The 14003-nt window shown below is 44.2% G+C and overlaps 1 protein-coding gene across 1 annotated transcript in view; it reads left to right on the top strand.

Annotated features, from left to right (window-relative positions):
* The window catches only part of MCTP1 (multiple C2 and transmembrane domain containing 1), a 281602-nt gene continuing 267599 nt past the window's right edge, over positions 1–14003 (top strand). The window contains exon 1 of the mRNA XM_059833339.1: positions 1–579. Within this exon, the coding sequence (XP_059689322.1) occupies positions 1–579 (579 nt within the window). The remainder of the gene's footprint in view (positions 580–14003) is intronic.

The following is a 14003-nucleotide window of genomic DNA, read 5'->3' as shown; positions in this document are numbered from 1 at the left end:
ATGGAGCCGGGCAAGGAGCCCCGGGCGGCCGCGGGGGAGAAGCCCGGCGAGCCCGAGCCGGCGGTGTCCTTCCAGGCGCGGCTGTGGAAGAACCTGCAGCTGGGGGGCAAGGGCCGGAGCGGCGGCGGGCGGGCGGCGGCCGAGCGCCGCACTGCGGAGCCCCCCGCCCCGCCGCCGGCGGCCAGCGGCAAGGGCGACCTGCCGCCCGGCGCCCGCTGGGGCGGCTTCAGGCGGCGGAGGCAAGTGCTGGACCGCGTCTTCTCCTCCTCCCAGCCCAACCTCTGCTGCTCGGCCGCCGAGCCGCTGGAGCCGGGCGGCGAGTCCGGCTCCGCCCTGCGCCGCCTGCGGGAGCACCTGCTCCCCCAGGGCAAGGGGCCGCCGCCCGCCCGCCGCGAGGAGCCCGCCGCCGGGGATGAGGGGCCCAAGGGCGGGAAGGAGGGGCGGCGGCCCGGGGCGCACCTGTCCCACCAGAAGAGCTCCTCGCTGCCCAGCACCGCCTGCCTGGAGCAGCTGCTGCAGGGCTCGCCCACCGCCGGCAGGAGGAAGGAGCAGCGGGCGGAGGACGGCGACGGCGGCGCGGTGAGTGTCGGCCCCCGCCGCCCCCCGCCGGGTTGCGCTAGCGGGCAGCGCCGGCGGCCCTCGGCGGGCGAGCGGGCGGTGCCGGGGGGGGGGCGAGGCGAGGCGAGGCGGGAGGGTGGTCCCCGCGGAGGGCAGGCGAGGCGAGGCGGGAGGGCGGCCGCTGGGGAAGGGAGGGGAGGTGAGGGGACAGGCGGCGAGGCGGGAAGGCGGCCGGGGCGGGCGCGCCGCCCGCCGGTGCGAAGCGCCCTTCGCCTCAGGGGAGAACCGCCCCGGGGCCGGCCTGCGGCGGTGCCCCGGCACGCCTTCCCCCGCCGCGGGGCTCGGCTCGGCGCCCCGCGGGGCCGCGGCGGCCGTCGGGACCGGCGGTGTCGCGGGGCCGTGTCGGCGCCGAGCGGCGGGCGCGCTGCGCTGCGGGGGGTGCGCGTCCCGCGGAGCAGGAGCGACCTCCCTCAGACCTTCCCTGTGTAAACCATACAGGGAAAGGGGGTCCCGACGGCCGGAGTCGGAGCTGGGGGCTCCTGCCCGCAGCGCGGGTTCCCTCGCACCTTTCCCCAGAGCCACCGTGCCTCTCTGTGAGAGCCCCTCGCTGCCGGCTTCGGTCCTTGACGCTTCCAGCACGGCTTGTCACAGAATGGCTACGGTTGGAAAAGACCTGTAAGGTCATCAAGTCCGGTAACCTCCGCTTTTCCTTGCCTGGATATCCAAATTTGAATTACTACTCCATTTAATTTCTGCGGGACACCCGAACAACGAACACTAGTACGAATGTAATAGACAGTAGATAACCAATTGGCAGAACATACCGGGCACCGACAGAGGCGTCCGTCGGTTCAGGCTGATGAAACAGTCCTTCTGCCCTCGTAGCTGTGGGAAGGCGGGGTACAAAGCCATAGCTCTTCCGACTGCCAGCTTTGAAATTAAGTGGTGAAGCTGGTGTTGAGAGGGGCTGCCGAATCGTGGAATAAATTTCCTGCGAGAAAAGTGCAAAACATATGAGTCATTCTGGAGTTTGTGTAATTCTAAGCAGTCATCCACTTTTTGACTAATACGTATTAATATATATTGTCTTCTGTCATAATTAGGGAGAAATGAGAACTGAAGTAAAAGGCACGCTCTGGCTGTTTGGCGTCAAAAAGAAAAGCTGTATGAATATACTTGGCTTTTGCTAGGGCTACAGAATCTGTGGTTGTGGTCTAGCGAAGAGCGGTAGTGGTTCTGCGACGACTTGCAAGCATCCCTTCAAATCAGCGGGACTTCCACGTCCCTCTGGAGCGCTCAGCCCTCATCTTTACGAACGCGGGACTGAGGTCTAACTTTATGTCTGAGTCCCACGGGGTTGTTGTGGTGATAAGAACCGTACTGGCTGGAAGCTACTGTGGTTACCCCTTGTATAAATCATGTTTTGGGTCGTTGCTTCTTGAGGTGGGATTATTTTGACAGGTGTTTACAAAGCAGACATTTCCCTTCAGTAGTCAGTCCCTTTCTCCCCCCACCCCTGGCTCACAAAAATGTATTGCACATTTTAAGTATGGTTGTTCCAGACTACAGGATATTCCTCTGTTTTAAAGAGAGTTACATCTAGCAATTAATAAATATAAAAATGTGGGTGGGTTTTTTTTTCAGTGCTGTTCTGCTGTTGTGTTCAGCAAAGAAACAGCACATTTATTTACAAAACATGTCAATTGTTATTCAGTTGTGAGGGCATTACTCCTCTTGTGAACAAGGTACAGTCATAACATTTGGAAGGAATACTGCTAATCAAAACAAAGCGGTACCCAAGTTTTCTAACACTTGTCTTTAATTAGCGGGATTATGGCCAATTCCTCCGAGCAGTTTCTAGTATTAACTTGGACTGTGCCTGCATGCCAGACCTGCTATTTTTGATATTACGTAAAGCTTGTTACGTCCCTTGCGTGCTGGTGGAGTTTGCAGAGCTACTCATCATGATGTTTGTTTTGGAGGGATGATTTGAAACAGCTGTTCTGCTAGTCCATCATCAGCACGTTTTCTGCTCTTCGCATCTCTAGAGGTGTAATCTCACTCAGATTATTAAATCTGATTTAATTCCGCAGCTTCGCTGAGCTATGGAATAGTTGGGGAAATGAGACTTGGACTACAAAGCGCTGTTGGACTGTCCTCAGTTGTGTCTGGTACTCTTCAGCGGTCTGTTACAGAGCAAGTAACTTCCACTGTGGGCAGCTGGGGTTTCCAATTCAGTGTATTTCAGGAGTCAAGTCTTGCACACTTACTTGCTGTACCCCCAGGTCAGTAAGGTCCCTGCCTAACTTCAGTCGTGGCATTTACACACCTCTGAGGATTTGGGATGAGAAGTCTGGTAACATGAGTTTGGAATAACTTGCATTTTTCAAATCCAAGTTCTACTTACAGCAGCACAGATTTTCAGAGGTGTCTGGATTTTTATTGCCCAGCAGCCTTACATGTCCAAAGATCAAAAAAAAATTCTAGTAACTCGCGGAATCACAGAAATGAGATTATCTAAAAGTAAAACAATACTAGAATTACAACTTGCTTTAAGATGTCTTTTAAGATTTGATTGAAATACAGAGGCAAGCAAATGCTGCTGCCTCTTTCAGATCAAGCATGTTGAATTCTTTAGCAGATCTGTACACAAAAAAGACTTACTAGATATTTTAAGGGGGATGGTGGGGAAAAAAAAAATCCCACGGGAAGTCAAATTTCTTGTGCTTTTAAGCTGAAATAATACAGGTGTCATCAGTGAAAAGAAGCACAAGTCAGTGTGGTGGATGGGAGGACTTGCAATGTAAGTTGCACTACTCTGTCTGGATTTAATCTTGGAATGTACGTTTTGGCATAGTCAAACCATTTAAAAATAATTTGAACGAATTTTAATTGAGCTAATTTGAACACATTTTAATGCGGTATAGCAATATTTCATTGGACAGGGACAACCTGGCGGAGGCCTAGTTTTCTCAGCACTGAATAAAGCTTCTGTTGCAGTGAATAGGGTTAGTGTCTTGGTTCAAGTAAAGGTGCACACTTAAGAGTGGGGTCTAATGCAAAGAATAACCCTTACACGTGAATACTAAATACTGATCTGGTTCTCCCCTGAAGACTGAATACTTCTCAAAGCTGTCCTTGAGTAGTTTTGGGGAGAGAAGGGCATCATAACTGATATATTTGTTGGCAGAAGACTTGGGTTCCTTTGAAAGGGTAGCCAAAGTGTGAATATGGTTTATTAGGACAAAGAAATAAACGCATGTGAAATTAAACATCATCGTTCTTCCAGCTTCCAAAGGCTATATGGCACGTTTGCTTGGCCAAACCTTTCCTAACCCTAGACGTGGCATCCAGTCACCTTCATGTAGCTGAGGGCTGCAGGACACCTGCTGCATCCTTGAGGGAGCCAGCCGAGGGTGACGGAAGGCTCTCAGAGTGTTTCATGGGCAGGAGATGACAACAGCCCGCCAGGGGTTCTGCTGCTCCAGTGGCTGAGCGTGCTACCATGCCCCAAGGCAGCGCAGCAAGGGTTCTTCCACTTACCCCTTATAATTTGCCAGCGGCAGCTTGGGTTTACCCAGCAGTGGCTGTGCCAGCATGGCCTTTCTCCTGGCTGTGAGATGTAGCTTTGCTTGGAAGGCTTTACACCACTTGCAGTTTGTCATAACCACGTAGTGAAAGCCAGGGGGGAGGAAATATCGCTGTTTCTCAAGATTTGCAATCGTAAAGGACCTACAAGTGTTTCATCGTCTTTATCAGAGCACATGGGTGTGGGCATATGTCATCTTGAATCAACAGTGGACATGAAGAGCGCTTAGGGAGAGGGTTCCTGTCTGAAGGGGTGTCCAGGCTGCAGTCTGGCTGCCGCAGTGAGAGCTCTGGTGGGCACGCGTCCCCGCTGGGTCTTCTTGCAAGATAATGATAGGGGAGCAACAAACTTTGTGCCTTTTTTTAAAGTATGTCACAGGTTGATCCATTAAGTTGAAAGAGCGGGCCATTTCTTAACCGCTTCCCCCCCCCCGTCTGTCTCCAGTTCTGTGGTTACGGGGGTAATGGTTGGACTTGATGATCTTATAGGTCTTTTCCAACCTTAATGATTCTGTGATTCTGTAAATCGGAGACGTGGGAGGGCTCTAGGGTTACTGCAGGGGAACGAGGCGGGGGAAGGCTAGGGCTGCCGCTCAACCTCTAGATGCATAGCCGTAGGAGATGAAGCTTCATTAGTTTTGCTGCACACAGAACTATTTGCTTAATTAATAAGGCATCCTTCAGACCTACATTTGTGGGTCTTCAGGGTCGGACATTGGGTAACAGTGGTCTAGATTATGTAACACAGCGTAATGCAAGAGAGAGCTAGACAATGAGAAAAACTGGAGATAGGTGTCCAGATACAGGGTTTCTCCCATTCTCTCACTAACGTGTAAGTATTTCTCAATGAAGTTGGTGTAAGAGAGTGAGCTGTGTGGCGCATGAGAGGGGTCTGCAGAAAAAGGGGAGTTTCGTGAGCTGGGTCGTATGAAGAGAGGTTGCACTTTGAGGGCAAGGAGCATGGTGTTGTACTGAGATGTCTGGGAAGGAGAAAGGGAAGAGTAGTGATGAAATAGGAGCAGAGGCAGAGCTGCAAGGAAGCCTGAAGAGAAGAGAGGACACTTTTGAATTTGGTGTGAAGGGGGATGCAGAGCCAACAAAAACATGACTGGCATACCGTGCACGTTTTTCTGCCTATACCGGAATAAATCTGTATCTGGCTTAGAGCCACTGGAGTCAGTGAAGTTACACAAGGGAAAAATTTGGCTTGGTTGTTCTAATTGGCGTATGCCACAGGTCACGTTTCAGTAATTGATCCAGCCAGTGAAGGCAAAAGAACAAAATAAAGACACCAGAAAAGGCAGAAAATGTCAGTGAAAAGCTGCATAGATAATGTCACCCAAGAGAATCTTAATCACTACTTCAGATTTCTAAGAAACTGCCCTGGGAAAGGTGAAGGTGGTGAGAAAAATCAAACACTTTTGACTGTCAAGGATTACCTTTTCCTGAGGCAATGCCAATGCAAAGCAAAGAGTTGGAGAGTGCGAGTTTGCACAGGTATTTGGAGCATGATTTGAGGGCAACAGTGTTCTGAGAATAAGAGGGCAAAATCTTAGACGACAGGAGAAAGCTTGCTTTTGGGGATCTGGCCAGTGACACATAGGGAATAAGTAGATGAGTAAATGTTTAGGCTGGGTCAGAAGAGCCTGGAGCTTGTTAACAGAAATTACATAGCAATAGAAGCAGGAGTAAAAAGCTGTTGCTAACGTTCATTTCTTTTTAAGAAAGCTGTTGCAGTCTCTGAAGGCTGTTTGTTTCTCCAAGTGTTTAATTATACATCTGATTTTATCAAGGGGTGTCCTGTATTGCCCTGTTACATCATTGTATTAATTTCTGATAAAAGGTTTATCTTTCAGCAGCTTGCGATGCATTGGTCTGTTTCTTACGCTCTGTCACCCTCAGACCGGTCTGTCAACTTACAGTATGTAAACACAGTCTGTGTATATTACTGGCATGAAAATCAAGAGATGGCACAGCAGAATTGTATTTAATTATATCCTGAATAACCTCTGCTTAATTAACTAAAAAAAAAAATCTCTCCAGAGTTTTCAAAGTGAGCTGCATAATTTTTCAAAATTGGCCAGTTCGCATTTATCCTTGTGTGAAATACTTAAATATTTTAAAGTGAACTAGTAGCAGCTGGTGATCTACTGTTTATTCATGACCTCATTTAAGATTTACTTTCTCTTTTTTTTGGCCCCTGCCTTCACTGCTCATATATAAAGGTGTTCATAGCAAAATAATTGTATTGAGAATAATAGATGGTTGGTGGATCGGAATTGCAACAGTCCTTGCACTGAAGGAACAAAAACCTGCTTATTTTCTACCGAATGACGCTGCTGTAAAGTGATTAACTTTCAATGTAGGGATTCTAGCTGTGTCAAAACTCTGTTACTCGGTGTACTTCATGTGCGTATTTCATAACACACTGAACTGTGAACTTTTTAAATGTAAAGAGACAAACGCCTAAACGTGGTTCTAGCATTAAACTTTTTCCCAAGAAATGGTGAAAGATGTTTTTTCCCTCTTGTTAAAATGTTGGATGCAGAACATTATTAGGCTTACCAACAAGACTCATCAGCAGTTACTATACTGTTGCAAAGAGAAGTACTTTTTAGCATTTTAAAAAAATATCACTAAAACAGTTTCAAAACTGCCAGTGTGTCATTCAGCATCCTGCCCTGTAGGTAGTTCTAATTGAACTGTTTTATCTTGTGATGTGATGCTAACATATTAATAAACCCAAGTGTCATCTTTTTTTTTTTCCTCTTGGATGAATTCCTGGTCTTTGGCAAGGCGACTGAGAACTCTGTATTGATCTGAAGACTGAATTTGGCTTTTCCTTTCTAATCTTACTATTGATCCGAGATCTCAGATAACAAAGGTGTTATCTTCTAGGGAATTTTAAGAAGGTAACTATAATGTAAGCCCTGAAGCCTTAAGTTTTAAAAAGAAATTTTTTCCTCTTCCCTTGTAAAAAAAGACACAATCCCCCCAAACTTCATCTGTGGTGGACTTAATTTATCAAAACTACAGATTAGATCACCTTTAGTTCAGTACGGAGTTTCATTTTATGTAGACTTTGTGTTCTGCTCAGGGATGTAGCAGTGTATGGTCCGTGTATTTCTGTAATGGTGAACTGATGACAAACCATAGCAAGCACACAGAAAAACGATCCCTCTGGACTTCTAAGTATTGAAGTCTTGTGGGATAGCTGATTCATAGCTTGCCACCAAGCCAGAGGTTTCCCATTTCAAATACTTGGAGCTATGATCAACCATCACTGTCGGAAAACCTAGTTTTGAAAGTTTTGTGCTCTGCATGTGAGAAGTGGGACCTGAGGATAAAGCTGCTGCAATACTGGGATATTTGTCAGTAAAGCCACCTTGTTACTCATGTTCCATGTGAGTGATTTTTTGGTGAAGAGGAAGATTATGTCTCAGCACATCAGGTAATTAATAAGGACACCTCCTTTGTGCTCTGCTTGGATGTTGCTGATATGCTTTCCCATGTAGTCATTTGATGAAATAAAATCCATAGCTGCAGATTATTGACCAAATAAGAGTTGTATTTTCAAAATCTTAAAAGTTCGCAAGTGCTTAATTCCTTCCCTAAAGAGAAGGAATTAACTAATAAGTGACTGGAGGTGATTAAGTGTATATAAAAGCCCTAAAATAGATTCCTTTGCTTATTCCAAACAGAGCCTTTAGCAGTGATTAACACGGAACAGTGCAATACAGAATAAAGATTTTCTTGAGGGGTAGTATTTAACACCGCGCTGAAAGATATGTAGCAAAGTAATGTTGAAAGGTCTTGCCTTTATGGTGTTCTTTTTAGTATTTCCATTAGTATTTCTTTTGTAGGCTACGTCTGCCACTACAGGATGACCGTGCTGTAAGGTAAATAGATAATTTTTGTCTCTGGAGCAATACATCCACCTCTGGCTTGTTTCTGCTTTTCTGTGGCTTGTGGAGTTGACATAATTTTGCATTTGTCTGAGAAGAGATTCAGCAGTAAGTCATTAACAAAGCATATGACGTTCTTCCTCCAGAAAAATTAGCTCATTTTCCAGGTGGACAAATCCCACCTGGAAAATCCAGTAACTTGACTTGTAATTTAGCTATGGCCCATCAGTAGAGCATGTCAGGGGAAGGGCCATGAGATACTTGTAGCCTTGTTGGTTCATATAGTTGGCTTTAGGTTTGCATCTCAGCGAGAAAATGGGAGAGACAGTAGTGCTATACCATACCATATACACCATACCATGTTTGGGCAGTGCCTCAATACTTTCAGATTATTGTCCGTTAAGTCCTATTGCTTCTAGAGCAATGTGATTTTTCAACTTGTTTTTTAAAAAAAGACTAAACATGCTTAACGTTTGTGTTAAGGCTTCCCTAAGGGAGTAATGATTTGGCAATGTATTTGTGCTGCTCTGTCATCAAATTCTTCTGCGGATGGTCATAGGAGTTTCTAGTCATTAGCACTGATAGGAGTCTGGTAATTACTTAGCATTTTATCCTTACAAATGAGGGCTTATGTTTAGAGCATACTTTTTCCTATTAAACCCAGTTCTTGCTCTGATGCATTTGAGATGTAGCATCGCTGATGCTTAAAATAAAACTTTTGGCTGTTGCTGGGTATGGTGTGGTGTTCGTGTTTTGCATGTTCCCACTTCAGCAGGGAAAGCCTTTAGCTGCTAAGTTGGGTAGCAGGTGCTGTAACTAGGTACCAAGCAATGGATGCTGAATTCTTGATCAATTAATGAATTTTTCCTTGTGGAGCCATGTCTATATCCCAGAAGATACAGGCTAACACTACAGGGAAGTCGGAGATGATGTGTAAACACTACCCCAGAAAGATCCTGTACCAATGTTTTGTGTCCCCAGTGAAGTTTTTCTGATCTGAAGACGCAGGTTAAAAGAGCATCTTGACAGGTTGTTTTCTCTGGGAGCTCTAAACACAATGCAAGTCCTGTCAGGCATAGTGCATTTGATGGTCCCAAGATGGGGGTAAAAGATGGAATTCTTGACTTTATTATTCTTTGGGATTATGCAATTGCAAGGCTGGATGTTTTTTGTTTCCCTCTAAGCAGAGAAACTCTGCAATAGATGACTGATATTTTAACCGCCTCTTATCAGAGGGATTTTGATCAACTTACCCTTCTTCTGCCACTTCCCCCCAACTCTACTGAAATAAATGTTATTTTCTTACTGATCTTATGTAGATAAATAGTTCATGTCTCCAGGACTGTTGCTTTGTGCTGCGCCTGCCCCCCCAAAATGTAGCAGAGCAAAAATCTGGCTTGAATTACAGACATGCTATTCTGATAATGTGTCTTTCCACAGCCGAATGTACGCCATGAATGTTGGACAATGTTGAGGCCAGGTAATCGCGCAGCAGAAACACATCTAGAGCTTTTGGTGTCAGTAGGAAGGGAACTTAATTCACTGGGACAGATTTTGTTGAGCTGTCAAAATGTTAAAGTATCTGCAACACTTTCTCTGAACTGTCTCTTCATTTTGATATTGGGAAGTGTGAACCTCTGTGAGCAGAATTTATTCCTTCCTTCAGCCTGTATTCTCTGTCATTCTTGGCTGTTCATTTTTTTAGATATTCTTAAAATAATTTTTTAGCTCAAACCCTTCCTATTTTTCCCACCTCTGTATTTCCTCCTTCATACTAAGATCACAAGTTGCTGCAAAAAATCCAGAGGCAACAACAGTGCATGCTTCTGAATGAAATGCTGTATTTCAAACTTTGCTCAAATATGTGTAAATCTAATTCTTTATAGCCTTGTAATTTTTCTCTAGCTTCCCTCTGCTCATTTGAAAGGGGAGGGAGAAGTAAATTTCTTTCCAGAAGAGCAAAGCCAATTTAGTCAATTGTTTAACCACTCTTGTAACCACTGGTATTGTTAAGATGTTCTATAAAACTCAGTATCGAAACAGTTTTTGAAATGCTGCAGTGTTCAAGCTTTTGCTCTCCTCCCTCCCTCCTATTCTGGGGAAGTTCTGCAACTGTTTCTCAAGAAAATCATATTCAAGAATGAGTCATGAAATGTGATATCAGGCAGATCAGATGTTTTTTTGGAGGAAGGCTGAGTGCTATTTACATAAGGGAGTTGGCTTTAGTCTGAACGCCAGGCGTGCTATGGGTAGGATGCCATTTGGTTTTGATGTGTTTGATCTGGCGGCCTTCAGCTTACAGTCTCTGCTGCACTTCTGATCAGGAGATCACGTTAGGCAAAGATCAACAATCCTCTGAAGGCTTGCAAAGATTTGATGGAACAGGATAAAATTAACGTGCCTCACAGATTCTTTGTGTATTATATCCAATTAAGCCATTTAGTACCTTGCAGTTAACGAATATTCTTATTGGTTTCTCACCTTGTGTGAGCAGTTCTGTTTCGTATCTCTCATGTAAGAGATGCACGTACTGGTGAGACACTTGTTTGCTGCTTCTGATGTGCATTATTAAATCAGCGGCTAGACTGCCCTGTAGCTAATGATAAATATTTTATGGAGTTAAGTTTTAGACAAATACCAAAATCTTCTGTGTAGTGCCAGAGGGGCAAGAATGCAGGCACTTTTCTGTTGCCTGTGTTTGGTTAAGGTGGCTTATGCTGCAGTTCATGTAATTACAAGAGAAGAACAATAGCTAAAGCTTTTGTTGGTAACTGTGGGCCAAGTTCTCTTTCCAAGCCTTTTCTACCCAATTCTGGAGCCTAGAACAAAGCACACGGCAGAGGTCACTGGCTAAAATGTGGTTTCTCTCTGTGCTGGCTCTCTATATGATGGCAGACCCAATGCATGGTAAAGAAGTTGAGACCTTTCCCAGAAACTAATTCTTGTCCAGTTCGGACAGGACTTGGTTTTCAGTTGTGGCGAAGCCCCTATGCTCTGTCCAGAAAATGTAACTACCTTCCAGGAACTCTTAGATCCTTTTTTTATCCCCAAAGCTAGAAAATTCTACCTATTGATTTAAGTGTTGGCTCAAAAAATCCAGGTGATTCTATCTGGCAAATGGCTCCAAATTCTTGAAGAGAGGGGACAAAACTCTTTCCAGCAGGAAAAAGCAAATGCTGACTTCCTACTGTTGTATTTGCTGGGTGAGGAATGATTATCAAATGGAACTTCATGCACAGCAGAGCGGGAGTCTGAAGTTCTAGGGGGCTTGATGAAAAGTAGGAAGAATTATTGAACTCTGTTAATTGAAGGTAAGAAATTGAGCTTCCACCTTTCATTTTAAGGGCATCCTTACTCTTACAGTTAAAGGCTTATTGCCCTCTTTGGCACGGACTTTTTATATTCTGTTAGAGTTTTAATAACTCCATTTTTAAATTTTGAACGTTATTGACATTAGATGGGTGTTTTGATGTTCTGCATTACTGTAGTCAGTATAGTATTAATACGAAAATGGTTTTATGCCACAAGAACTGGCTTTTGCAGTTTGGTTTTCTACTACATTTTTATGGAAATAGCAATAATACCATGTGGGAATCAGCTGGAGTCCAGGAAATGTGGAGGAATAGATGCGTATTCATAATGTAACCCTGTGTGATGCATGAAAATCCCTCTTTGAATTACAAGAATTGGGAATTTTAATCTTTATCATATTTATACTATTTATATCTTAAGATTCAGTTAATAAATGTAGTTCAATATTCAGGGTAACAGTTAATCTTCTCATGCAATTTACATGTTAAGATTTATGTTACAGTGTTTTCTGTGAGTTAGTGTGGAGTCACAGTAGAAATAGTCTAATCATCTTGATGTGTTGGAGATCTGCATTTCTGAAACAATCTGCAGAATGAAGAGATTTTCCTTTTAAACTTGTGCCTACACAGTTTGGTGTGGGAGGGTTTGGGGGTTTGTTTTTGTGTTTTGTTTTTTTTCCTGGTAGAGCAGTCAGGTGCTTTGATTGCCTGGCTTTCAGACTAGAAACATATGGTGGATGGCTATGTGGTTCTGTGTGGGGAGGACACACTGGGTGTGATGCTATAGCAGTATTTGCACATATAGCATGTTGCGTATAGGATTCCAGATGATATGTTAGGTGTAAGACTTAGGTTTGTTTTGGTATGCTGAAAATGGGTTCCTCAGCTTTAGAAAGTTTAAGTGTATTGGTCATCTAATCTGGGATTTCAGTTTTTCATGGATCTCTTAGAGATGTAGTGTTTCTTAGTCGCCTAATGCAGAAGAACTGAGCAACTTCCCTGTTTGCAGGTACCTCCTTATGTTAACCAAGACTAGAAAAATGAAATAGGAATCATCCTAAAAATTCTGACGTGATAGAAAAAGGTATGTTTGTAGTATCATGAATTATACCTCTTTCTGCTTTTCTCAGTAGACCCTTTTTAGCATTATGTCAACATACTAAGTGCTGCCTTATTTTGATTCCAAATTCTTGCTTCTTTTGCTTTCTAATTTTCCTTAAAACGTGGGAATTTTGAGAAAATTCTGTTCCTTCCCTGTGAGTATAAAGTGCTAGAAAAAATTGTCTCTAAAATGACAAATACACACAAACGGAGCTTTTCAAGGACATTCAAGGTTCCCCTGTGCTCCCCAAAGGTGGTGTGTCAAAGGACAGCATGTATCTCAAGCCTTGTTAAATAATTCAAATGTTTAGAAGCCAAATATTAACCGCAGCCGTACAGTTTTCTGCTCTTTCTGCCGGTGTCCTGTTGTGCTGTTCTTCCAGACAAACGTTAACTTGAGGCCTATTTGTAGCAACGTTTTGAATAATACAGGCTGTAGTTAGTCATGTATTGCCAGAAGCCTCTGCCAGTTGCAGAATCGCAGGCTAATATTGAATTTACTTGATCATTCTAGCTGGTGTTTTTAACTATGCATATCTTGGCATTGAAGGCCTGCCATACTGCAGATAAACCATTTACTAACGAAAACAAAGTAAAAGCATAAAAAAGTATGCTTTACAATTATTCCTGCTTGTTTCTGCTTATACTTCTTTTTTTTTGCTATAATGGTGATCACAAATGACACAACTGAGGTGGTGGTACACTTTATTATTTAGAAAAGAAACACCAGCACTGGGTTTATTGGCCAGTTACTGTATTACATGATCTGTACTCCAACAACAACTTTTGTCAAAATCCTGGTGTCAGTTGCTCTGGTTATAGAAGGAGGAGCAGCTGCTTAGTACGTAAGAATATTCCTGTTTTTACAAGTGATTGAAAATATCTAGAAGAGAAGGAAGAACTTTTATTCGTCCTTACATCAGACAGTAGGTGTTTGGGAGCAGTACAGGCGCAGTTGTCCGGCACTCACCAAGAGGAGATACCAGGGCCTTTTAGCCACGTGCCTGTAGCGCTTTTTCCCTGCTGTGATGTCTCTTCCCAGAGCTAGCTCTGGGTATTTTGTGGGGCTCTTGGATGTGTCCAGAAACCTAAGGATTCAGTTGTATGTGAGTGGAGGGGTGAGGAGGGCAAGGGGGAGAGAGATACCCGTGATGTGCAGGCAAGATGGGGCGCACAGTAGTGTATTTTGTTCACTTCTAGTGTAGTAAGTGATGCAAAAGAAGAAAAGGTGTTGACATCGCTTAACTGGAATTAAGTATGGGTTGTTGTCTTGCTAGGCACAGAGATCTTGACATACTTGTTTCCTTGACAAATGCACTAGAGAATCCATACCAAAGTTTTGAGAGTTACTGTTGGGAGAGGTCCATGACATCCAGGAGAAATGGGTCCCAGACAATGCACAAAGCATTTTGAAATGGAGTAGTTATGCAAGAAAAAGCTACTCAAAATCTCTGCAAGTCCCTTTCTAAGGAAAAGGATATCAGTCAGTTGCTTGCTCTGTCTCAGTCCTTTTTTTAGCAAAGAAGAATGACTTCATTCT

The sequence above is a fragment of the Gavia stellata genome, chromosome Z (assembly GCF_030936135.1).
Source record: "Gavia stellata isolate bGavSte3 chromosome Z, bGavSte3.hap2, whole genome shotgun sequence".
Classification (NCBI taxonomy): domain Eukaryota; kingdom Metazoa; phylum Chordata; class Aves; order Gaviiformes; family Gaviidae; genus Gavia; species Gavia stellata.
Note: the sequence above shows the minus strand (reverse complement) of the source record. Positions and strands in the feature narration are given on the sequence as shown.